The following is a 24,699-nucleotide window of genomic DNA, read 5'->3' as shown; positions in this document are numbered from 1 at the left end:
TTAAGCATCTGGGTCATGGAATACAGACGATGGGCTCCCACCCAACAGGATTCATGAGATTTTTCTCTATCTCAGCTTTGGCCTGCAGAGTTCAGCTCATCATCCCGGGTTCTTTCTAAGGGGATTATTCATAGGCCAATCCTACATAATATTCAAACAGGGCTTCAAATACTTGAGTAAGGCTGGTTCCCTTTTCTTTCTTTTCTAAAAAGGCAGGAAGAAATGGGGAACGAGAGACAAGCTGTGTAAGTTCCTGGGTGCAGAGCACTGGTGTGGGCATTGTGAGCAGTCACAGTGAAACAGGAACCCTCTTACTCTTCAGGAGATAAAATAGGCACACAGGGTGCTGCAGATGGGCAGGAAATGGGGCTGTGTGCACCCGGCTCATTCTACGGGCAGAGTGGCCCTTCAGATTCACTCAAGTGCAACCGGGAAACAAAGATTCCATGACAATGGAAATCATGTGTGTTGCCTTTCAATTCAGGTACAAGAGTGTCATTTCCTACCTAAGGACCTCCTGCCTGCATGTGAGATCCAGCTGCTTCTTCCCTTTATTTTCTGTTCCCTTCCTTTCCCATTAATTATTTTTATCCTGTTACACCATGTGTGATTTGTAAGCTCCCTTACATCTCTCTTCAGGAACATGATAGCACTGTTAATACATGAATTAGAATCGATTTGATGCTATAAATTTCAGTGACTTTGATTCTGCTATTTTAAGGAGTTGGTTTTATTCTCCAGATGTTTTCAGTAGACTCCTGTTCTTATTTCACGGAGGCAAAATATGTTTTGTGCCCTCTCTGGGAATATTAATAATAATTTTGAATTATTGCCTCCTCTCTCCGTGGCTTGTTTCTTCAGGTTCTTTTGCTCCCAGGTTATAGATACGTGCTGGTACTGGGTTGTCAGGGGGCAGTGCTAAAGCGCTGCCTGGAAGCACTGAGTGGGTGGAGGGCTTGTCAATGGGAAGGTCCATTGTAGAGCGGTCAGAGGGGCTGTTTGTGGGACTCCCCCAATGCTGGGTGTCTAGGTCTTGCCTCTTGTGCTGGTCGTCACTGGAAAGGCCTTGCCTGGTCCCCAGACTGGACGGCAGGGGCCAGATAGTGTCTGGGGGCCGAGTAGAAGGAGGCTAGGGTTCCAAGGGCAAGCAGCCAACATTCTGTAGGTAAATGGTCACTTAATTGTCTCTGTGGAATTAGCTTGTCAACCGCCAGTGCTAGATATCCCCAGTGTACCCCCCAGGGCGAGGGAGGGGAGTCCCCAAGCATTGTGGAGTTGGGTGAAGGCATCTAGGGATCTAGTTCCATCTCAGACAACTCTACCAAACCTTGGTTATTTATGCTCCTGCCCTCTGGGTAACAACTGCTTGATTCAGAGGAACCTGTGGGTGCCTGTTCATGAGCCTCTGGGGGATGCGGTGGGTTGGTTTGCACCTTTGCCACTGCTGCCTCTAGTTTGGCTCTAGCCAAGTGCACCATCTACCAGCTTTGCTGCTCCCAGTCCTGGGTTGTCTCTTGTCCTATTTGCCCATCCTCGTGGACGCCTATATTTGAAAAAAAAAAAAAAATCACGGAACTATAGTTCTCAGTTTATTTGGAAGGAAGAAATGCCCAATACATCTGTTCAATCACCATGACAACCCAGTAGGTCTTTAGCTGCATTATTAATTTTATTTTCCCACCCAACTCACTCTTCTTTTATGTCACTGGTTTGTCAATAAATTATTTGACTTCTCTGGATCTTGCAAATTGGACTCACGGGGTGGTGGTAAAAATACCCTCAGTCAGTGAAAATACTCAGGCCTGACCTCTGGTCTTCATCCTGCTTTCCAGATCAACAACTCAGCTTTTGCTGACAAAGTGCCCCTAATCTGTGCTCGAGGGCCACAGCCCCTCTCGGACCTGGGACACAGGTGACTGTCCCCTGTCTCAGAACTTCTGCAAGAGAAGTTATCTTCTTCGTGTCTCTGCTTCCTCCAATTGCATTTCCTTCTCCTATTTGTCCATTCCTGGCCCACGGGGACACACCTTATAGGACACGTGGTCCACTTAATCCCCCAGGCAGTACCTTTGCTCCCGTGGATCTGCAGAGCCTGAGGACCAGGAAGGCCCACCCATGAGCAAGGCCAAGTGCAGGGGAGGGGCTCTGTGACCTTAACCACATTGTCCCTCTCTCCTGCTGCCAAAGAGGCCGAGATTTTAGAAGCCCCTCCTGCCCTGTAAAGGGAGCCAGAGGTCTCACAGGGGCATAGAGCAAAATTTCCTGATCTGTTTAAGGGGATATAAACCTACGTTACTCCAAAAATACCCTGACCTCTCCTTCCCCGCTGCCTCCTTGCCCTTGACTACACTTCCAGGGGTCAAATGGACTCACACATCAAAAGGGCGGGCTCTTCACCAACCAGGGGGGCTGGGGCCTGGCTCACTCCAAGGACTGTGGGTGGTGGCAAAGGAAGAAGGGCTAAGAGAGGTGGCAGCAGAAAAAGCAGTGTGGGGAGATGAGGGCCAGGACGACCAGGCAGTTAGATCCCGGGATGAGAAGTGCCTCTGCACCTGGCGAGGCTGTGCCTCTTTGTTTCAAGCTGGCTGTGGGTGCCCGAGCACGGACGCAGGGAGCCGGCTCGGGGCACACATGCACATGTGAGCACTGTGCTGTGATGGAGCGAGCGGCGCCCCTCCGGGAAGCTTCCTGGGACACATTGGTGATAGGCACCATCTGTGGAGTGTGGCACGATAATTAGCTCCCTGGCAGCTCCCATAAGTGACTCTAATGGGTATCACTCCTACCTGGCTGGGGCAGGCCTTCCAGATCGGGTAGGGGAGGACAGAGGAGAACAGATCGAGCAGGAACCTCTCTCTGGATGGCTTTCGGCCTCCACCACAGGGGCCTGTCCTGCCTCCTGTCCCGGCCGCTGTCCTCTGCCTCTGTCTCCCCACACCCCAGCCAGCTCCCCCTGGGTGGAGGGCTGCCAGCATCTCATCCCCCGTGTCAGGCCAAGGAGGGTGGACCGAGTCCCTCTTCCGAGGGGAGAGGGCTGAGAGTTCTCTAGCCTAACCGTGCCAGGATCCGCCGTCGCTCCCAACGGTGGTGACTGGGGTGGGAGAGGAACAGAGCGGATGGGACACCCTCGTGGTGGGCAGAAACTTGCCGCATGTTAGTGGGGGATGAGCGGAGATTTCTCCCTTGCTTGCATGGAATGTGGATAGAGTTTGCTGTCGGGTATCCTCACTGTCTGTCTCTCCCTTTGAGAGCAGGGAGTGCCCATGGGGTCCTCCAGGCTGCCCTGGCAACCCCCTGGGTGCAGAGGCTGGGCAGGTGGCTTGCTCCTGTTTGGAGTCCCATTGGCGGGACTGGGACTGGAGCTGGCAGATGGGCTCCGCACAGACCACGGAGGTGGACAGGGAACTGCAGGCTGGTGGGTGCTGGGGCAGGGTGGAGGGAATCAAGGGCAAGCGACCAGGGTGTTGCCCAGCAGGAGGTTAGAAGGCTGGACGCCAGGGAGGGAGCATGAGGCTGGTGGGGCACACACTAGAGGGTGCTGGAGAGAGCCTAGGGCAGGATGTTGCGTGAGGGCGGCTGAGATGTGAGAGCAGCTCTGCTCTCTCCCTTCCACTAAAAATACTGCCTTTTTCAGCCCTTCTCATGCCTGGACCCACATCAGCTTTGTATGGCGGGGTCAGCGAACCCAGGAGTGGAGAAAGGCCAGACCCAGAAGGCTGGGCTGATTTGGGTCTTAGGGGCTGAAGAGGCCTGCGCAGGGGTACAGTGTGAGGGAAGGAAGTGTGGTTCCCCGCCCTGCAACCCCACATGCAGGGGAAGCTGAGCCCCTGGGAGCTGGCTTGGAGGGGGAGGAAGGAGACACCGCAGCAGCCTCCTCCTCACACTGGACCTCCTGGGGAGCCCAGTCAACCCTGGAGGGGAGGGAGGGAGCTCTTGGCAGGTGCAGCCAGGAGGCCAAGAGCCCGCCCTCCTCTAAAGGCCCACTTCTCCCTGAGAGGCGAACGATGCTGTGGTTGGCGCCCAGGAGCCGTGCAGATCTGGGCTTGATGCCCTGTTCTGCTGCTTGTTCGCTGTACGGCTTTCAGCAGTTCACTCCATTTTTCAAATCGGGATAAAGACGGGACCCATCTCGGACAGCTGAGCCAGATGCTTGGGAAGGACAGGGCTGCACCTGGCACAAAGGAAGTGCGTAAGAAATGACACCAATTATGGTGATGATCTCTCCTTATGCTCACAAACCAAGCCGTGCTGGCTGCTTTTTGCACCTGAGGATAGCTACCATCGGGGGCTCTCCTGTACAAAGGGAGCTCAGTTGTGCAAATCTGTCTGGAAAGGGGAGGTTGCCTTCCCGCTCCTGCGGTGTCCCATCCTCTCCCCTCTGCCCAGGGCCAGGACGTACCTTGACCCTGAGTTCTAGGTTCTGATGCTAACTGTCGCCCCATGCTTCCCCCACAGACCTGCGCAGGATGACAGCCGGCTTCATGGGCATGGCGGTGGCCATCATCCTCTTCGGCTGGATCATCGGCGTGCTGGGCTGCTGCTGGGACCGAGGCCTTATGCAGTATGTGGCAGGGCTTCTCTTCCTCATGGGAGGTAAGGCTGTGGGCTCGGGGGGCCTATTCGAGGGCAAAGGTCCTGGTTTCTGGGATTCCAGGAGAATGGCTAGGGAATACTCATTCATTCATTCATTCATCAAACATTTTTTTGAGTTCCTCTAAAGCTCTCTGCCACTGCGCCAGCTTCTGGGGTTGCAAAGGCTAATAAGATCTGGCCCTTCACTCTTGGGGGTCTGATTGCCTGGTATGGGAAAGATTGTGTGGCCGTGACACGGAGAGAGGCATCAGACTCCGAGAAAGCACAAACTCAGAAAATGCTCTGGCGTTTTATGTACATATTGGACTTTGGGGTGGGAAGCAGGTGTTACCTGGGCAGTTTCCTTTTCAAAAGCCTATCCTTACCCTTGATTTATGAATCCTAAATGCTCTTACCTTTTCCAAATAAGGCACTCCCAGGGTGGTAGGACAGGGCTAGACCTTCTCTCATATCCATCTCCTGTAACTCTCTGCTGGTGTCATGACTGAACTGCTCCAGTGTCCCTGTAAGGGATTGTAGATACAGAGAATTGTATGGCTAGGCAGGAATAGGTTCCAGTGCATGGAAAGTCAATTCGATCCACACTCTGCATGCACCTCCCTTCCCTGACGTCTCGGCCCAAAGCTGAAGTTCACCATCGGGTCTGCCCCTCACGGTCTCCTCTGCAAGAAGTAGATTGGTGCCCTGTGTGGAGCTCGGTGGAGGTGGAGCTGGGCTTAGTCAGCAGAAATTAGATGTATGTATGGGAAGAAGGGAAAGCGAGTCCTCTACGGGGAAACCATGTCCCTTAGACTTGAGGCGTCGCATGCTTCTGGCCAGCCAGGTCGCCTCTGGGAAGTGCCTAAGATGGGAGGGGTGGGCTAGCCTTGGGAACGGTGGCTGCTGTCCCTCTGGGTGCATGGAAGGGATGTCTGGGGGCTAGTGAGCTATCAGTTAGGAGAGGGGGAGAATTGTAGGATCCTTCCAGGGGCCCAACAGAAGGCCCAGTCATACCCCTGAAGCATAGCCATTCTGTGCCAGAGATAAGACCAGGTTCCCAGGGAACCCCAAGCTTACCCAACCCTGTGCCCCCATCCCCACACCTGTGGTCATGGGGTATCTAGGGGAGCTCTCTAACGGTCCCTACACCCCTCCTACTGGTCTTCCTCAGAGACAGGCCCACAAGACCTGCCCTGTCCTTGGTCTGTGCCCCGTGTCCTCAGTGAAGCAAGGCTCAGCCTCGGCCCCTGACCTCCACACTGTGTTTTAGCCAACAGTGGGGACCTTTTGTGTCCACCTTCCAGTCAAGATCTCCCCTGGACCCTGAAATGTAAAGAGATAAAAGCAGAGTGGCTCTGTTTGTAGTGAGCATTCTAAGACGTTTTTGGTGATACAGAGAAAGCCTCCAGTGAATGGGCTTTTCTAAGGCTCTGGAAAGGTCTCCCCGATGGGGGGGGGGGGGGAGCAGCTGAGCAAACAGGCCTCAGGCAGAGTAGGAATCCTTGAGCTCTGGGAGCTGACACTCTTTCATTCCCGCCCTTTCAGGGTGTTTGCAGCTCCCTGCAGGCGCTCCCCTCTCTCCAGGCCCCAAGCAAGGCTCACAGCCTGCCCAGGTGCTAAGTCTGCAGAACCTTTCAGCTTCCTTCTGGGTGGCTTATGCCACGTTCCCGAGAGATAGAGAAAGAATGTGATTGGCCCATTTATCCTCTCCAGCAGATCACACACCATTGGTCAGGCAGACCTGAGTGATCATGGCTGGGCCAACAGCTGTGACCAGGGTAGGGACAGGGTCACTTTCTGCTCACCTGAGACCATGGGTGGAAGCTCTGTGGGAAAGAGATGAGGGTGGCTGGAGGGGGGCTGGGGCCCTGCGTACAGCCAAGTACGCCTGGGGCTTTGGGGTTGACAGTCTGAAAGCTTTGATTGATTGGGGATCAGAGGCCCTGCCCGACAGGGTGCCTGAGTGAGGGCATGGCTCACCTTTTGCCTCGTCCATGCTTCTGTCACTGCACGCTCTAATCACCTGAAGAGCTCTTAAAAATACTGATGCTGTGTGCTCTCCCCAGAACAATCCCAGCAGAACTTCTGGGGGGTGATCCTCACATGCAGGCAGGGGTGAGAGCCTGTGGGATAGCTGAACTTTAAAGTTGTCTCTGGTGGCAAAATGTTATGCTTCTAGGAATGAGCCAGTTGGCCACGACCTCTCGTGATTGGCTTTCTTCCTTCCCTCCCCTTCCCCACCTCTTATGACTCTCAAAGCCTTGTGCAGCAGGAGAAAGCCAAATACCACAACAGGACTTCAGTTATTACTGTGCAGACCTATCCAAGCCCTGGTTACTGAGGGGCTCAGCAAAACCTGCTTTCTAGGACATGTACTGTATTTTTTTTTTTTTAACAACAAAATCATAGTTGATGAAATGTTAGCATCAAGAAGAGCTTTGGAGAAGTTGCTGTTCTAAGAGCTGTTTCTTGGTGATTGGGGCACTGTCCTGGTTGGGGTTAACCCATTCCATCTCCCCTGGAGCTTGGTTACTTGTGTCCACAAGTAGGGCTGTACCCTCCCAGAAGGGGCTAGGGAGAGAAAGGATGGCTACACACCTCATGTCACCATCAGGCCAGGCTCTAACAGGAACAAAGACAAGACAAAGCCACTAAGGGCTGATCTCTTGGACAGTGGCTGTTTTGGGAAGCTGAAGCTCCAGAGGGTGTGAGAACACTCTCGTCCTCCTCAAGTTAGTATCCTTTCCAACGAGGCCAGACACAGCCATGGGAGTCCAGATGCCTGGAGCAGCTGCCATCTGCTGACCCCATGAATTTAGCTTAGTTCAGGCCTGGAGAGGAAGCCCACCCAGGAACAGGAGCTGTCCTAACCCCCATCCCTTCCCAGCAGAGGGAGTGACTCAGAGGCCCAGGTGTCAACCCTGAAAGGATGCTTTGACCTATAGAATGCCCTGTGTCAGCACCGAATCCCCCCAGAACCCGACTGGTCTTTGTCCTCTACAAGTTAACCTCCTCAGGTTGGCCTGTTAAGTGCTTAGAGGGTCTGCTCCAGTGACGGCCACCTCAGGAACAAGGTGGTCCCCCAGACTACAGGTCTTTATGGCCAAGTGGGACCTGAAAAGGCCTCTGAGCCCTAGCTTTCACCCAGAGTGGTGTGCCAGGCACCTGTGACTGAGCCCAGAGCGGCACCCAGAGGATTAGGTGAAGCTCCAGGCACAGGGGGTGGGTACCAACAGCAGCAGGGGGGACGGGCCTGGAGCTGGCCCGGCAGGGGTATGGGGAGCGGGTGGAAGAAGGAGGAGCTGCAAGAACAAGAAAAGGTAAGCCTGGAGTCAAGAGTCCAAGGCTAGAATTGCACTTGACCTTAGTCAAAACAAAAACAAAACCCAAAATGAAAACCAAGCAGCAAGTGCTATTACCAACCTGTTCTCTGTCCCAGCGTGAGGGAGGCTGCTGACCCTGTGTACTACTCTGTGCCAGATTTATCCAGTTCCCCGGGTTACATAGAGGGTACCCCGTACCTTGTGAAGTAACCAGCAACAAACGGTTTAATTAACCCTCAACCCCGAGGAGGCAATCAATGAAGCAGGGTAGCTTTGTGGGGCCAGGAGGCTGGGGGGCGGTGGGTGGGAGCCCCTTTCCCCTTTGGTGATGCCTCCAGGAGACAAGCTAGCCCAGACTGGCACAGCACCAGTTGGGTGCAAGCAACTGCCAGAGACGAGAGTCTTGATGAATCACCGTGGTATTCAGAAGCTCGGGAACAGCATGACACGGGGGACGGACGGTGCGGTGGGGGAGCATGGGGCCGCTGCAGTTACTTATAATTCCCTTGCTGGGGAGCCTCGGAGCCCCCGCACGGATGCAGATCCACAAAGCGAGTGGGAGCATCCAGCCCCGCTGCACCCCCGGCCACACCTCCTGGAGGACCCCCGTCATCTCCGCCACCGCCTCTGCCTAAGCCTTGGTCTCGGCTGCTCCTGGACGCCCCGACTCCACCCGGCACCCCGCCAGCAGTCAGTCCTTCACAGAGTCTACATCAGTTTTTTTTGAAATCCGCAAGTCAGCTATGTCACTCGCCTGCTACCAGGACTCCCGAGGCTTCTAGTCAAAATGAAAATAAGATCCAAATTCTTCAGCCTTTTTTAGAAGCTGTCCTCGCCAGCCTGGGCTCCTATGACTAAAGGCCAGAGATGGGATGGCTGATAAACAACAGAAATTTGCGTCTTCCGGTCCTGGAGGCTGGCGCATCTAAGAGCAGTACACTGGAATGTTCTGCGACTGGTGGGAACCACTTTCTGGTTCACAGACAGGCCCCCTCGTGCTGTGTCCTCGTGTGGTGGAAGGGGCCAGGGAGCCCTGTGGGGCCTCTTCTGAGGCTGAGGACACCATCCTCGGGACCTCATCACCTCCCAAAGGCCCCTCCTCCTAGTACCATCACCTGGAGAGTTAGAATCTCAACAGAAGAATCCTGGGGATACCCACACACTCCGTCCGTAGTGGAAGCTCAGTGTAGTCTGGCTCATAGTACCCCCTGGGCAGCCCCCTTGCTCTCTCCTCTCCCCGACTCTCACGTCACTCCAACCACACCAGCTGCCTTTCTGTCCTGGAGCACCCGAAGCTTCGCTCCCAGGCCCTGGACCTGGTTGGTGCCTTTGCTCGTAGTACTCTCCACTCCCCCGGACCTCCTGGCTGGCTCCTTCCCCAGACTCAGACCCCAAATAGAAGTCACCCCGAGAGAGGGCTTCCCTGGCCACCCAAATTCATGAAGCCCACCCGATCACTGTCTATATTGTAATTAATTCATCTTTCTACGGCACACTCACCACTTTCTGAAATGTTTGTTGTATTTTGGTTTAGGTTGGTTTTTTTTTTTTTTTTTTTAATAGCTTAAAGCAACAAAACTGCTGTTGAAATGTCTGCTGGGGCCGGGGTCTCATCTGAGCCTGGGGTCCTCTTTGGTAGGATTCAGTTCCCTGTGGCTGCCAAACTCCGGGAAGCTTGTGTATGTATTCAGGGCCAGCAGGAGAGAGTCTCTGACTTCTTCCATCTCTCACCTTCAGATCTCCTTTTTTTTTTTTTTTTTTTTTTTTTTAATAGGTCTACTTGTTAGATTTATAATTTTAGATTTACAGAAAAAAATGGAGCAGGGAGCACAGAGTTCCCATCTTGCCCTCTGCCCCTGCACATCGGTTCCCCGCTTATCAACATCCTCCATTAGCAGAATCTGTTAATGAATTATTAATGAATAGTGTTAGATTTTTTTTTTTTAAGATTTTGTTTATTTATTCATGAGAGACACAGAGAGAGAGGCAGAGGCATAGGCAGAGGAGAAGCAGGCTCCATGCAGGGAGCCCAACATGGGACTCGATCCCGGGACCCTGGGATCATGACCTGAGCCCAAGGCAGACACTCAACCACTGAGCCACCCAGGCATCCCGTGATAGATTATTATTGACAAATGTCCATTGTTTATTCAGTTTCTCTTAGTTTTTACCTGATCTCCATTATCTTTCTGTTCCATGCTCCCATCTGGGACCCCACAGTACAACTAGTTGTCACTTCTCCTTAGGCTCCTCATGGCTGTGGCCACTTCTCAGACTGTCCTTGTTTTTCATGACCTCAGTGGTTTTGAGGAGCACTGCTCATCCATACTGCTGGAACTTGCCTGATTTTTTTTTTTTCTCATGATTAGGCTGGATAGAGGGTTGGGGAGGAAAATCACATGGGTCAAGTGTCATTTGTCACATCATCTTAAGGCTACATCCTGTCCACATGATTTGTGAAGTTGCCTGGGATCACCTGGCTGAAGTCGTGGCGGGTGGAGGGAGGGGTATCCTCTATTGTAGAGTTACTCTGTTTTCCCTGTTTCCATCCTGTTCTCTCTGGAAGGATGTCACCAGGCGCGGTGCACACCTGGGGACAGGGGACATAGGCTCCCTCTCCTTTAGGGTGGAGTATCTATGTAAGTTATTTGGAATACTTCTGCAACGGCGATTTGTCTCTCTCCTCCATTTATCAACTTACCCCATCTTTTATTTATATCAGCGCGGACTCACGGATATTTATTTTTTACTCTGGGTTATAATCCAATACTAGATTTGTTTTACTGCTCCTGGCCCTGTGCTGCTTTGACATATTCTTACCAATGTGGGGTTTTGGTTTTGGTGGTTGGTATTTATTTATTTATTTAAGCTCTTACTACTTTCTGGCACCACAAGGGGCTCCAGGCTTCTCTTTGATATTTCCTGCCCAGACCTGGAATGAGCCATTTCTCCAAGGAGCGCCGGTTCCTTTTATTGGAGAAGGGTGTTAGACACCAAGATCCGGGCACTAGATGTCTGCAGAGTTGTTAACAGTCCGTATTTGTTCATTGCCTCTTTACACCCACCCCCCTTAGATAGAAGCTCCATGAGCTCCAGAACCTTGTCTCTCTTGTTTTCCAAAGCATCCCACATGTTGGGAACAATGTCTGCACCCTAAATATCTGTTGAATGCATGCGTTGCAGAAGTGAATTACGTGTAATGAAGAGAAAGTATTTTGTTTTGTCTCAATGGAAGAGCTATCCTTCAAGAAAATAACCTGGCCTGATCCTCTCCCCTTCTGTGGGATTCCTTATCCTCCTTCTCTCTTTATTTGAACAGTCCCAGGGTCTGTGTACTTCTGGCATAGGATGTCTCAAGTTTCCTTTGGAAGTAGGGTATAGATTACACATGAATTCACAAGGACCTCTATCTTAAATGGGGGCTTGAGAGTATTAGAACTGGCAGGAACCTTGGAGGCCATCCAGTGTGATGTCCCCGTGTCTCCAGATCAGAGTAGTTGTGTCAGTTGTCCCAGGCCCCCCAGCTGGTGAGTGGCAGCACTGGAACCAGAGCTGGCCTGTGACAGCAGCTCATCCTGCTGCCTGGGCTTTCAGCTCCCCATGTTGAAGGTCCCCATGACCCCCAGGCCACACACCCATCCTCCCACACTCTCATGCCTCCAGTCTGCTTCTGAGCAGGTGCCAGTCCCAGAATCTCACTCCATTCCCTTTCCGTTTATCCCTTCTCAAAATACAAAAGGACACACGGAGGAGATCATGGCCAGAATTGAGGGCACAGGTGGTAATGGGAAAAGGAAATCATTAGAGGTCCTTCCCCAACCACCTGTGACCAGTGTGGCCTTTTCTACCTTCCCAGTCAGTCAAGAGGAGCCAAGAGAATGTCCTAAAGGACCTTAGGCTATCAAGTTTGAGTGATGGCAGTGATTTGCAGAGCAGTGATGCCAGATGTTCTCCCCTTCTACCAGGCTCACCGGAGAGCAGTTCAGCTGTGCTGTGAACCCCCAGATACCCCACTTCTGAGAGATAGAGACCTTGATAAAGGCCCAGCAATTCTGAGAACACACAATCCTAAAATGAAAGTCTGAGGCAATAGGTGTTTTACCTGGAGGACTCTTTCCGTTAGGCAGTGAAGTGATTTTAGGGATGCCCACATAGTAGAATAAGGTCTAGGGTTGCCATCAGCCTCTCCCCACTGTCACTCCTAACTCCAGCACTACTTAGAAACCTGGCTAGAACAGCATTTCTCTAAGTCCTGGAGGCACGGTGCTCCAACTTAATGACTGTGGGTCATTACTTCAAGACTCATGGGAAAGAAGAGGAAGACGATGGAAATTAGATATTCTGAATTGGAGGAAAGGATAAATCCAGTAACTCTATGACTTTCCATGGTGCAAAGCTTATAAAACCCTCAATAAATGGTAGCCATTACTGTTATATGTATTCCCTAAGTGAAGTCCATTCTTTTTTTTTTTTTTTAAGATTTTATTTATTTATTCATGGGAGACAGAGAGAGAGAGGCAGAGACACAGGCAGAGGGAGAACCAGGCTCCATGCAGGGAACCCGACATGGGACTCGATCCTGGGTCTCCAGGATCAGGCCCTAGGCTGAAGGCGGCACTAAACTGCTGAGCCACCTGGACTGCCCAAAGTCCATTCTGATAGGCAGAGAAGTATCTATAATCTACCATGACCAAACAAGGACATAAAACCCATTTACTCACCCTGCTAAACTGCTTTTATAGGTTCATGTGGGATTTCACTGGAACATCACAACTCCCCTCTTGGCTTTTTGTCTTACAACCTTTCTTGCAAAATCCTAAGCAGAGATTGACAAAGTACTTCATGTCCTGAAATATATATGTCTTGCCTTTCGGAAGGTGCATATTTGAATATTTATTAGCATTTGATAATTACATTCAAAACAAAGACATTTAGGGGAGGAGACACATTGCCAGGAGAATTAAGAAACAACATGCACCCTTACCTAATGTAGAATGAGGGGCCAGGATCAATCCTTCCAGCAACCCAGGCAGCAGGAGGACTTCATTTTCACCTGAAGAGCTGGACCACATTGAAAAGAATTGCACCCTTGCCACACTTTGGGACCTGCCCCCATTATAGATTTGTACTTAAAAAAAAAAAAAAAAAAAAAAAAAAGATTTGTACTTCAGAGGGCAATAGTAAGCAGCCTTGGTCCTGTAAATCCAAATCGCATCAGTGAAGGCCATGTCAGAATGCCTATAACCTGCCCACCAAACACTCAACAAACCACAGTGCTACATATTCTTAATGCTTTGTCATTAAATCCCCAGAAGGAAATGCCAAGACAGAAAGCAGACTCTAGAAGGAGGTGGTAAGGAGGGTGGGTGGTGAAGGTATCCAAGAGAGCTCATGGGATGAGCAACCCTCATCTCTTGGATGCCCCTGCCCACACATGCCCAGTGAGCTGCCTTCCATTCCCTGCCACCCAACTGGAGGTTGAAGTCCTTGTTCAGGACTTTTTTAGATGGATAGAATCATCCATCTAAAGGGGAGAATTACGTTTTTATCATGAAGAACTAGTGCAGAACCAAAGGAGCTGTGTGACTTAAGAAAGTTACTTAATTACCTTTCATGTACTCGTTCAATTTTCTCATCTGCAAAGAGAACTAATAATAGTACCTGCTGGAAGCACAGTTGTGAGAATTATAGAGTTAACTTACGTGAGAGGCTTAGGACAACGGTTAGCATTATTCTCCAGAAAGCTTTAGATATTATTTTAGCTATCTTTGTTTTGAAGATTTTATTTATTTATTCATGAGAGACAGAGAGAGAGAGAGAGGCAGAGACATAGGCAGAGGGAGAAGCAGGTTCCTTGCGGGGAGCCCAATGCAGGACTCGATCCCTGGACCCCAGGATCACGCCCTGAGCCAAAGGCAGACACTCAACCACTGAGCCCCCCAGGTGCCCCTACTTTAGCTACTTTTTGAAAACAACCACCTTTAGTGACAGTCCACTCTCAGCAGCCCCATACCATCACTAGCAACACCGTGCACAGACACATGCCATGGCCTGGTAAAGATAAAATTGCTTGAACAGATGATGTCTCTCTAGCTAATCGCCACCCTACTTATTCTTTCATTCAATAAATACTGATTGCCTATCATGTGCCGGACACCGTTTAAGCATTTGGGCTAGAGTGGGGAATAGGGCAAAGTCCTCAGGAAGCTTACAGTCTTGTTGGAGAGAGAGATAAGAAGTACCATAAGTATGTGATACGCGACCAGGTGACAGGAGCTGTGGAGAGAAAGAAACCTGGCCGGGGGGTAGAGAGTGATGGGGCATTACCATAGATGAGGGGGCAGTGGGTGGGCAGAAGGCCTCTCGGATGGTAGCAGTTGAACGGAGGCTTGAATGGAAGCCTTCAGCGGGAATCTTCCATTGAAAGGAAGTCTTCCTGGAGAGACTTGGCAGGATCAGTCCTTGTAAAAGGAACAGTAGGTGCAAAGGACTTGGGAAGGGAATGAGCCTGTTGGTTCTGAGGAAGATGAGTAAGAGGACAGTTGTGACAGGAATAGAGCAAGATGGAGGCGTTTCCCAAAAGAGAGCAGATGTAGGCCCTTGGAGGCCATGCTGTGGGTTTGATTGAGAGGGCATCATCCTTCATTTTGGCCTGCCTTCTCTCTCTTTCACGGATTGCCCTGGGGTTCTTGCCTGGGTGATCACTTGATATTATGTGGCATGTATCAGTGATCTGGCTTCCTTCTGGGGTGCCAATACCTGGGGCTTCATCTACTACCCATGGCAGTTTCTATGAGTGGGGGCATGGATACCTATGCCCCAAGGTGGCCAGGTCAGGTAGAGAGACTGTCACGTGTCCCTGAAAGTGTTGCTATACACCTAGGAGCATCCCTCCCCTCCAGCTAGGACCAGCCGCATAATCTGTGGGGCTCAGTGCAAAATGAGAACCTGGAACCCCTTATTTAAACATTTAAGAATTTCAGGATGGTGACAGCAGAACATTAAAGCAAGCACACATGCCCATGATGCCAGCTCTGCCTCCATCTCTGTCCCACACTCACACTCCCTGGTCCCAGGGCACAGCAGCCTTTTGCTGCAGGGACTCTAGAAGGTCTTGAGAAACCAGGTCTGTCTTCTATTCTACTTACAGTTCCTCTTTTCTGTAACTTAGTCCAAGGCTGCTGTGCTTAAGATCACCCCTTGTCTGTGATGGTCAAATAATCACATCGGCATGTGTTCCCCTTTCCTGAGATCAAAAGCTGGCTCCCCCAACATTGCCCACACAACCTGCTAATCAGATGAAGCTGAGTTGGTTGCTTACTGCAATTGGGGAGAACAGCACCTGTCAAAACTGGCAGGGTCTCAGGGCAGGGAGGTAAGGTCAGGGTTTATGGAGAATTAGAAGTTTGCGTTAAGGCCTTTATTTTAATGCAGGTGTTTGATTGAGATTGGTTGCAAATACCGATAATGTCTAGGATTGATGGACACAGCAGGATTGGCGAAATCTTCTAGCATACACTGTCGATGTTTTCACTGGAAATTGATGGATCTTTTGTGACGTTCCTGTGGCAAACAATCAAAACCAGTTATGTGGGCAGGACAGACCTGGAAGTACAGAGGAGACAAGGGAATAGCAAAGTTAGATTTCTCTAGATGGTAAGGCATGGTTTTGGTTCAGTCTCTAGGCTGAGTGCGGGGTGCATGATCTGGGGTCTCACTCAGGATGACTGATCTCTCCACAGCCTGGTGCCTTCATGGCTGGCCTGCCTCTGCCAACACGGGCAGTAGAATGTCTGAATCATCCAGTGAATATAGTCCAGAGTCAGGCCAGGACTCTGACACCCTAAGGCCCCCTCCTATCATGGTAACAAGACCCTGTCTTTCCTGGGGTCGAAATAACAACGTCACTGCACTGAATTGGGGTCTTTGCTTGCAGATCATGGATTATTGGCAAGAGTGGGAAGGGTAGGCAGGGGAAGAAAGAAAGGGCAGGGTAGCTGGAATCCAAGCTCCATTCCTGGGAGTGGGGGGGATTGCTGAGAAAGAACAGATTTCTCCAACAGCCTTTTCAGTGGAAACAGAAAGACCCAGAATGTGGTGGTGACTTCAGAGTGCTTGATTGCCATGGAAACTTAGGTAATTTCTAAAGCAGCTTCAAAAGCTTCTATCCCTATGGCTCTTCTAGGATGTTCTTACAGAGGTGTGCAAGCTTCAGAGAAAGGGAACTTGTCAGGCAAGCCTCTGGCTCTTGAAATGAGTCATAAATCAAAGAAAAATGCTCATTCCTGAAATAACTGGAGAGACCCCTACTAGTGGGCTTAAAAGAGGCTCCTAGGGAAACAAAAGGGAGGAGCAGGTATAAATGAGGGGGAATTTCCTCTGTCCTGCCCTGGGGGGTTAAGGACAGGTGAGAAGCAGCATCAAAAATAGCCAAACCCAAGGAAGGAGGGGGGGTTGGAGCTTGGTCCCCCAGGCATCTTGTCACCCCCACTTCTTGGGTGGCTGAGATGCGCTACAGGAACACAGGAGTTAGGGCCCCATTCCCTAACTGGGCCTGAGTCTGGGCACCTGGGAGCTGGCTTGAACTGGCCTGGATCATTGAGCTGGGGAGCAGGGCCAGGCAGCCCCTACAGCGTACAGGCTGGCTCACCTCTGAACCTGCACCTCACTGCGATGATGCCCCCTATGGTTGGGGGTGGGGAGGAGCTTGGCAATCCTGGACTGTTCAGTTCTCCGCTTGAATGGGGAGCTGGTGATGGCTTTGAAGGCCTGGGGGGTACCAGTGGGAGAATGATTCTGGGAAGGCCCTAAAGCATTTCCCTGGAGAAAATTTATAAAGATAGACCCAGAGAGGTAAAGGAATTATACTCTGGCGGACATACCTTTTCATTCCAATAGACCCTGGGCTTTGATGACAGGTGGGTAATGGCGTGCATTTTCTCCCCAAGTATAAAATAATTGGGGAGCAAGGGCCTGTGTGAAGCTGTTCCATGTCCCTAACATTCTGGAAGTCTGATTTTAAATACACTTTCCTGTTATCAGATCACGTCTCATACCACGTGTCTGGATTTGGGCTTTGGAAAAAACCCTCTCCCTATCTGGAGAAGCCATCGGAAGAGCAAAGATATCCAAGATGTGGCTGTGAAGGAGGCCAACCCATATCCCCACTTTAGTCAACCATTAGAACCCACTCGTTCATTAAATAAACAACCAGTTGTTAAATACCCACTAAGCAGTAGATACTGCAGAAGATAAACCCCAGAGCCTTGGAGTTGCTCACAATCTTAGAGAACAGACACCTAGACCAATTAGTGTGATAAAAGAGCAGTTTTCCTTTTCATGATGGCCACCCTTAAAATGCAAAACTGAGGTGGACACTTGACAAGATGAGCACTGGGTGTTATTCTGTATGTTGACAAATTGAACACCAATAAAAATAAATTTATTAATAAAAAAAATGCAAAAGAGTGAAAACCAAAGAATTCTGTGTCTGAAGTTTCAGCTGGAGAGCCGTTGAGGACAGCTTCAAGCCACTGGTCCAGCATTCTTAGGGGGGGAGGTAGTGGCCACACAGAAAGGGCAGAAAGGGGATCAGTTATGGATTTGGGTGACCACTGGCAGTTCTGGGAGCTCCAAAGGGTGGGGAAGGCCTCGGGGGACCTTCAAACCCCCGGAAGAGACAGATGGAAAAGGTAGAGCGGGAGAGAAGAGCTCCCATTTTGGAGCATCTGTGCTGTATCAGTGGTAGATGTTGTTCAAACATTAATGCTTTCATCTTCCCATCAGCCCTAATTTTGTAGAACACGAACCAGGCCCCCGAGAGCCACAAAACAAGCAATTACGTAAATGGGGGAGCCTGAAACTAAGGCCTGCAGGTTAATATGCACTCCTGCCTCCCTGTTGGCGGGACATGTGGAAGAAAAGGAAAGGCTCCTGGGTGAGCCCACCCGGGACGAGAAGCAGCCTGAGGAATTAACCAGCCAGGCAGACAGGCTTGCTCACGAGCCTTCATTTCCACCTGAGCCAGAGGGTCCTCCTCCACCCCCCCGGGGGGAGGGCAGGAGGCAGGGGGGTAGAGAAGCCAAGTAGGGAGTCGCTTCTACTACCAGAGCTTTCACAGTAGCATGGGGTCCCGGTGTGATGAAGGTCAACCTCAGTGTCACCATCTGTAAGATAGTAGCCTGCCCCTGGGGCTGTGGTAAGAAGTCACTAAGAAGGTGGACCTGTCTGGCACGTAATGGGCACTTCCTACGTTTTTATTCACGTGCTCAGTGTATCACTGGCGCCTACCTTTGTAGCTCCTAGCAGTTGCTTCGAGAGTTGAAGGTCACATGGTGCCCAGACCGGATTCCAACTCACATCTCTTGGACTCTGAAACCTGAGCTTGTACTTATCATGCGGTGCTATCTCTCAAACAAAAATGAAGTTGTCAACGTATTTATGACCCTCAAGTCGCTCATGTCCTGCTAGGGTGAGAGATGACTCCACACAGAGCTCTCATCGCGGTGGATGAAGGCTGTTGTTCTTGGGGCAGCAGAGAAGATGAGGCTGGGCAGCCCAGGGGGTGCTCAGCGGTGTAGGGCCGCCTTCAGCCCACTATGATCCTGGAGACCCGGGATCGAGTCCCACGTCAGGCTCCCTGCATGGACCCTGCTTCTCCCTCTGCCTGTCTCTCTGCCCCTCTCTCTCTGCATCTCTCATGAATAAATAAATAAAATCTTTAAAAAAAGAGAGAGAAAGAGAAGATGAGACTGATTCTGTTGAAGGGTTGTTTCCCAGAGAAATAGGGAAATGAGCCCCTTTGGCTGAGAGCCTCATCTTTTCCTATGCTCTAGACAGAAAAAGCTTGGGGTTCATGGAGCAAAAAAGATTAATCTCAAAAAAAAAAAAAAGATTAATCTCATCACTTCTCTAGCTCCGCCCCCAACCCCCCTCATCTCTTGAAGTCTGGTTTCTGTTCCCACCGTGTCACAGAAGCTGCTGCTTGGAGACCTGCTTCCTCCTGGCTGTCCCGCCTGTCACCTGTTCCTGATCCTCCTCTTTCTGACCTCACGTGGGTTTACCTGTCGCTGTTTTTCAGGCTCTCATCTCTCCTCTTCCATGACAACACACTCGTGACTTTTCCTGCCTTCTGTGCCTTTCTTGTTTTTGTTGCTTTTTGTTCTACCTGTAAATGTGGCCTCTGGTGCTCTTTCTTCCCTACAAATGTGTGTCCTCATCACCAATATCTGCTGTCATGGTGATAGTGACCTCTGCATCAGATGCGTCTGGAACTGCTATGGAATGGCGTTTTCTGAGCTCCGGCCTCATGTTTTTAACTGTTCTCTGGACATCTCCAGCCTTCTGGAACCTCAAACGTGCTTTCAACTAGACTTGTGCTTTCTCTGGTACATGTGTGCTTTACATTTATGGCATACGTGCTAAACGCCTGGCATACTGTGGGTGCCCGACAAATGTCAGCTTCTGTCCTTCCCCTTCTCCCAACGAAACATGCTGTTTTTCTTGCCTTCCTCAGCCCAGAAGTCTTCCAGTCACCACTGAGTCATTATTCACTTTTCTAGTGTCACCCGGACCTTAGCATCAACTGTCTGCATCTGCCAGTATTTCCTTTGACATGGCTTTGTGGCTCTGTCACTCCTGTCCGTTCCCCGAGCGCCACTGGAGCCCTTGGTACGATGGCAGTGTTGGCCAGTCACTTAGCCCTTGGTGGACATCTGTGTTCCCAAGCTTTGAGTCTCCATCTTCTCATCGGTAAAACTGAGGGGTGCCACCTACCTGGTCTGGTTTTTGTGTAGATGAGATGAAATAATAGATAGGAAAAGCATCTAGCAGAAGATAAGTAAAGCATAAATGTTCACCTCTTGACTTTCCACTTAATTCAACCTTTTATACCATTCTGTCTTTCTAAGATATACCTCTTGCCATGTCATTTCTCTGATGAAAACACTTAGGGATTCCATGTTGCTTAGATCACTCAGGTCAGCATGGCCAGGCTAGAGTTGATCATTGCTCGCAGTCTCGCCCCAGGCTCACATTCAGCCACACGTCCTGTGGTCCCTACAGACCACTTGCCATTGCCATTGCCTGCCACTGTGCTACCCTGCTTGGTCTGATAAAGGCCTCAGCTTCCTGAAGGCTCAGGGCATGCTCAGCATCTTCTAGAAACCTTTTAGATCAGCTTCACTGAAGCCAGACTCTGCCTCTGAACTCAGACATCACTCTGTACCATTTTGATGGCATTTGCCTCATTGTGACCAGGAGCAGAAATCGAGATAACGTCCTATCTCCCCTCTGGGTCAAAGCCTCCATGGTAGCAGGGGACCTCTTCCTTGTTGGCTCCTCCGGTGGTCATTTTGCTCCTCTTTATTTTAAACCTTAATGTGGTTTCTGCTAACTTCGACTTATTGGACTTGGATCCTTTCTGCTATAGCAACATAAAGTCAGGACCATCTTCCTCCGACAGTCGTTTAAATATTTGAAGACTCCTCTATAGCTCTTCTTAATTATCTGTGTTACAAACTAAGTTCACCTCGCTAAACATTGACTGAGTACATACTGCGTGCTAGCACTCAGGCCACACAAATAAGAACACAGAGATGGTCCCTGTCCTCAAGGGCCACCCAGGCAGTGGTGGAGGCAGGGTGGTGGTGCCAAAACAGAGGGACTGCGGATACACAGAGAAAGAGGACCTTTCTGTGCCAAGGGCTCCAGAGTAGCCTCAAGGAGGGCTAGAGATGAAGGCCGAAGGAAGAATCAAGTCAACTTGGCCTTACTGTTGCCCTCAAAGGGCTTTTACACCATCAGCCAACTGAATGTGCACCAAAACTAGGAGTTGGCCACTTTCTAGAAGCAGTATGCCAAGCTAGCTAGCTTTCTTTCTTTCTTTCTTTCTTTCTTTCTTTCTTTCTTTCTTTCTTTCTTTCTTTCTTTCTAGATTTTATTTATTTATTTGAGAGAGAGTGAGGGCATGAGCATGGGGGGAGGGGCAGAGGGATAGAAGGACAGAGCGATAGGCAGCTTCCCCGCTGAGCAGAGAGCCCGACGTGGGGCTCCATCCCAGGACCCTGAGATCAGGACCTGAGCCGAAGTCAGATGCTTAACTGACTGAGCCGCCCGGGTGCCCCACCAAGTCTTTCTTTCTTCGTTCTCATTTAGGATTTCACGTGACATTAATACATTTCCATTTTTATATATCTCTGTGTAACTAAACTCTCATGAATGAAGCAAAAAAAAAAAAAAGAATCCCTTTTATCTAAAAAAGAAAAATGCTTAAGCAGCTTTATGTGAAGGTAAAATGTCAATCTGGCGTGATATTTGACCTCCTCCTTTTGGCCCTGGGTAGGAAGGAACGCCAGTAGCTGTGTCCTTCCCACTACTCACCCTAACAAAACCTAGGAACTTCTTAAAGATTCCACCACCATTCCAGGCTACAATTTGTTTAATGAAAGTATCCCCTGTGGCTCAGCTCTTAACATTTTCAGACAAGTCCCACTGCAATTACAATTCCCAGAAGCTTCTGGGTCCAGCTCTTTATGGTGCCTGAGTTAGGATGGCTAAAGGGAAGTCGGACAGTTCTCTCCTGATCTCAGCATTCCCATCAGGGGCCCATAAAGTAGGAAACCTCTCTTTTCAGGACCACATGCCACCTTTTAAGACTCTACTTCCCAAGGGAGAAGAGGGGACTGACTTCTCTGGTGAGGTTTGTCAAGAGGCTGAGCTCGTGGAGCCTAGCACCATCTGGGTCCTCTGCCCCTGCTTGTTCTCCACATGGGCAGCATTCCCAGGTCAAGGACCCAGGGCCAGGCTGGCATCAGGAGGCCTATTTATCTTTTTTTACTTGGCCCACCAGTGAGTCAGCACTTCAGGGTGAGTGTATCTGCTTTGCAAACCTGAATGTTCCCTTTGGCAAATCATCCTAAAATGTCAGCCAGGGGGACTGTATAGGTACCCTCGAATGTGGCCAGGGGTCAAGCCACAGTTGCCATGCTAGCCTTACCAGTAATAAAGCTGACATGTTTTTGGCCCTGTTGGCTTCCTTTCTGTGACTCTCTTCTCATGAAAGTATGAGTTCAGAAAGCAAAGATGAGCAATTATCATCCTCCAAGTCTCCAAGAGAAAAGAAGACTTAAAAGAGGTGCCTAGACTGAGACCCACTGAAGAGCCAGGAGGAGCTGGTGGGAGGGTAGGATACCTTCCATGGGCTGGGGTCCACACTGAGCTCCCATGGGGTCCTTCTCTGATGACCAGCTTGCTTTGTCCACTGGGTTTAGCTTCTGGCCAACTGGGAAGCTACAAAGAGTCTTACTGGAAAAAAAAAAAAAAGTAATGCTGTGATCTTGATTCATTTCCTTTCTCGACCTCCCCACCCTACACCTGCTAGGAAGCTCCTATTTCTCTACAGGAGCTCCCCCCTCTCTGGTGGCACAAGTAAGGAGTGAAACTATATACGGGTTTTGAAAGGTCTTCCAAGTTCTCTGAAGAATTCAGCAATAGAATTCAGAGCTTTATTACCTGAGCCATGAGTTTGAGTGGTTCCCAGAACCTCCCCAGAGCCCCTTTGGTCATGACAGGTCATCATCTAGTTGATAGGTCTTACTGAAGCACCACTGCGTACAAGGCCGTGCTGGGGAAGAGGATGGCTTCTCTGCTTATATTGCTTACAGGCCAGCTCCAGAGACAACCCACATGCATGAGAAATGAAAGCCAACATAACAAGCAGCAAAAGTGTGAGGTATGGGATCCTGACTCCCATACTGCTAGCTGTGAGACCTTGAGCAATCTCCCTAACCTCTCTGTGCCTCACATTCCTTATCCTAAACTCATAAGGTGGCTCGGAGGAATAAAAGAGCTAGCATTTGTAAAGCGCCTGCAGCAATGCCTGCCACCTTATAAATATTACACATCAGTGTTCGATCCACATAAAACTATGTGTTCAGTGACCCAGCGGTGAGGTGACATCATCTCAAGAAAGGCCAGACCAAGCTAACAAATGTGCCAGGCACATGAAAACATAAACCAAACCAGGTGGCAGGCTCACCTGATCTTCTGGCTCCCACCCCAAGTCTCTTCCTCTCCTAATTAACATGGCATTGGCTTGGATCTGATAGGGTGGAAGCCTGAGAGATTTCTTTCAGTAGCCAATTTCTTCCAGACACTTAAACAGCTGGGCCCCAATCCTTCCACATTTAAAATCAAGGCAATTTAGAGCAGAGCCTCATATGCACATTGATGTCGAGTAATGGCATCTGATGGTCTCATCCACCAGCCCTTCTGTGCATGTCAGGAGGTGAGAAGCGATGTCTTCTCTCCAGGTGGCTCACGTTTGACAGAATAACTGGCAGCCTGTCCTAGAGCAGTTCAGAGAGAAGGGAACTGTCATACCCCAATGTGGAGAGTCAGGGAATCACTTACCTGGACCAGATCCGGTCCTTCCCTCCACTTAACTGGTCCCTTCTACTTAACTAGAAGGAGCGGATCTGGTCCTTCTCTCCATATTGTATGGTTGAGGGATCAAGGCCAGAGAGATGAGGTGGTTTGCCCACTTCATGGGCAGGAATGGGACAAGAACTCAAGATTTTCTGATTCTTGGTGGAGTTCTCTTCCCACTCTGCACATCCCCATTGGCCGCAGTTCTACCAGGAAGCTGGTGCAGGCTGCCTTAGTGTACCTCTGGGCCAGAGAGCCTTAAACTACCAAGACGGGAATTCGTAGGTAATGATGACACTACTTGTGCTGGGCTTCATGCTGGCCCTGGGGGGTGATGTGGCTTGTCTATTACTTAGGAAGATCAATGACCAGAGCATTCAGGAAGCTGTAGTGTCAGACATGGTCTGCAGGAGGTTTTGAATGACTGCAAGCATTGCCTCAAGCAAGAAACTCGGGACAAGATTGCCCTCCACCCTAGAGATTCTCCACATTTGCTCTACAGACCATTGTCATCCAACAGAAAGGGCTGGCCTAGAAAAGGAAGTAGAGAAAAAGAGAAACAGTGGCAGGAAGATGGCATGCGCTAAGTGGCTTTACTCTTGGAAGCTCACTGTTCACAGCTTGAGAATGTTCCTTTCTGCACAGCTGTAGATGCCACTCTCGGTTTAGTTAAGAAGCCAGTTGGATCCCACCAACTCTCAGCTCTGAACCAAGACCCAGATGGGTAGGAAGCTCCAGAGATTCACATTGAGAAAGACGTGATGCTGTACTCTTGTTTCATTGTCTTTCTAGGACTCTCTCACCCATACATATATGCCCACCATAGAGAAAGCTCATGGCTCACACCAGACCACCCTCCTCCCCTCTTCCCAACTTTTTGCTCCATGAAACATTAAATACCCCAGGGCAGGTGGGTAGAAGTGGAGTGGGCCAGTGGTGGCTTTTTCTGGGGGGATTTTTTTTTAATGGGGACAGTGGGAGCAAATATAATGGATAGTTCTCAGATGTTTCTGCAATCAAAACAATTTGAGGTGTTAAGGCAAAATCAGATGTTTGCTCTGTCACATATGCTTTGGGACCTCTTTTTTTTTTAATAATCTAAAATGTATTCTGGTCCTGTTATTAAAAAATAGTCTAAAAATTATTTAACCAGAGATTACTATGTGCATTATATAATGTGTGTTCTGTGCTGCACATATATGCACGCATATGTAATCACAGCCTTAAGAGGTACAGAAGTTAAAACACCTGAGACTTGGCTTGAATCAGGTACATATGTCTGAATTAATCATTGGGGTCTCAGAATGACTTCCCTATGGGAAAGAATTGTGGTAGTGTTTTTACAAAAAAAAAAAAAAAAGAAGAAACTGTGTCGATT

The 24,699-nt window shown here is 49.9% G+C and overlaps 1 protein-coding gene and 1 long non-coding RNA gene across 2 annotated transcripts in view; one reads left to right on the top strand and one right to left on the bottom strand.

The window, feature by feature from the left end:
* TMEM178B (transmembrane protein 178B) overlaps window positions 1-24,699 on the top strand; it is a 342,764-nt gene that overhangs the window by 296,323 nt on the left and 21,742 nt on the right. Inside the window, exon 3 of the mRNA XM_025433717.3 lies at window positions 4,456-4,593. Coding sequence (XP_025289502.1) covers window positions 4,456-4,593 — 138 coding nt within the window. The remainder of the gene's footprint in view (window positions 1-4,455; window positions 4,594-24,699) is intronic.
* LOC112650870 (uncharacterized) lies at window positions 1,577-13,339 on the bottom strand. Its single transcript, XR_003130508.3, has 4 exons — window positions 12,880-13,339; window positions 4,989-5,096; window positions 4,458-4,616; window positions 1,577-4,171 (listed from the first exon to the last, which is right to left on the bottom strand). It is a non-coding gene; the product is annotated as an uncharacterized LOC112650870 (long non-coding RNA).

This window comes from Canis lupus, chromosome 16 (genome assembly GCF_003254725.2).
Source record: "Canis lupus dingo isolate Sandy chromosome 16, ASM325472v2, whole genome shotgun sequence".
Taxonomy (NCBI): Eukaryota; Metazoa; Chordata; class Mammalia; order Carnivora; family Canidae; genus Canis; species Canis lupus.
This window is presented reverse-complemented; position numbering and strand designations above follow the sequence as displayed.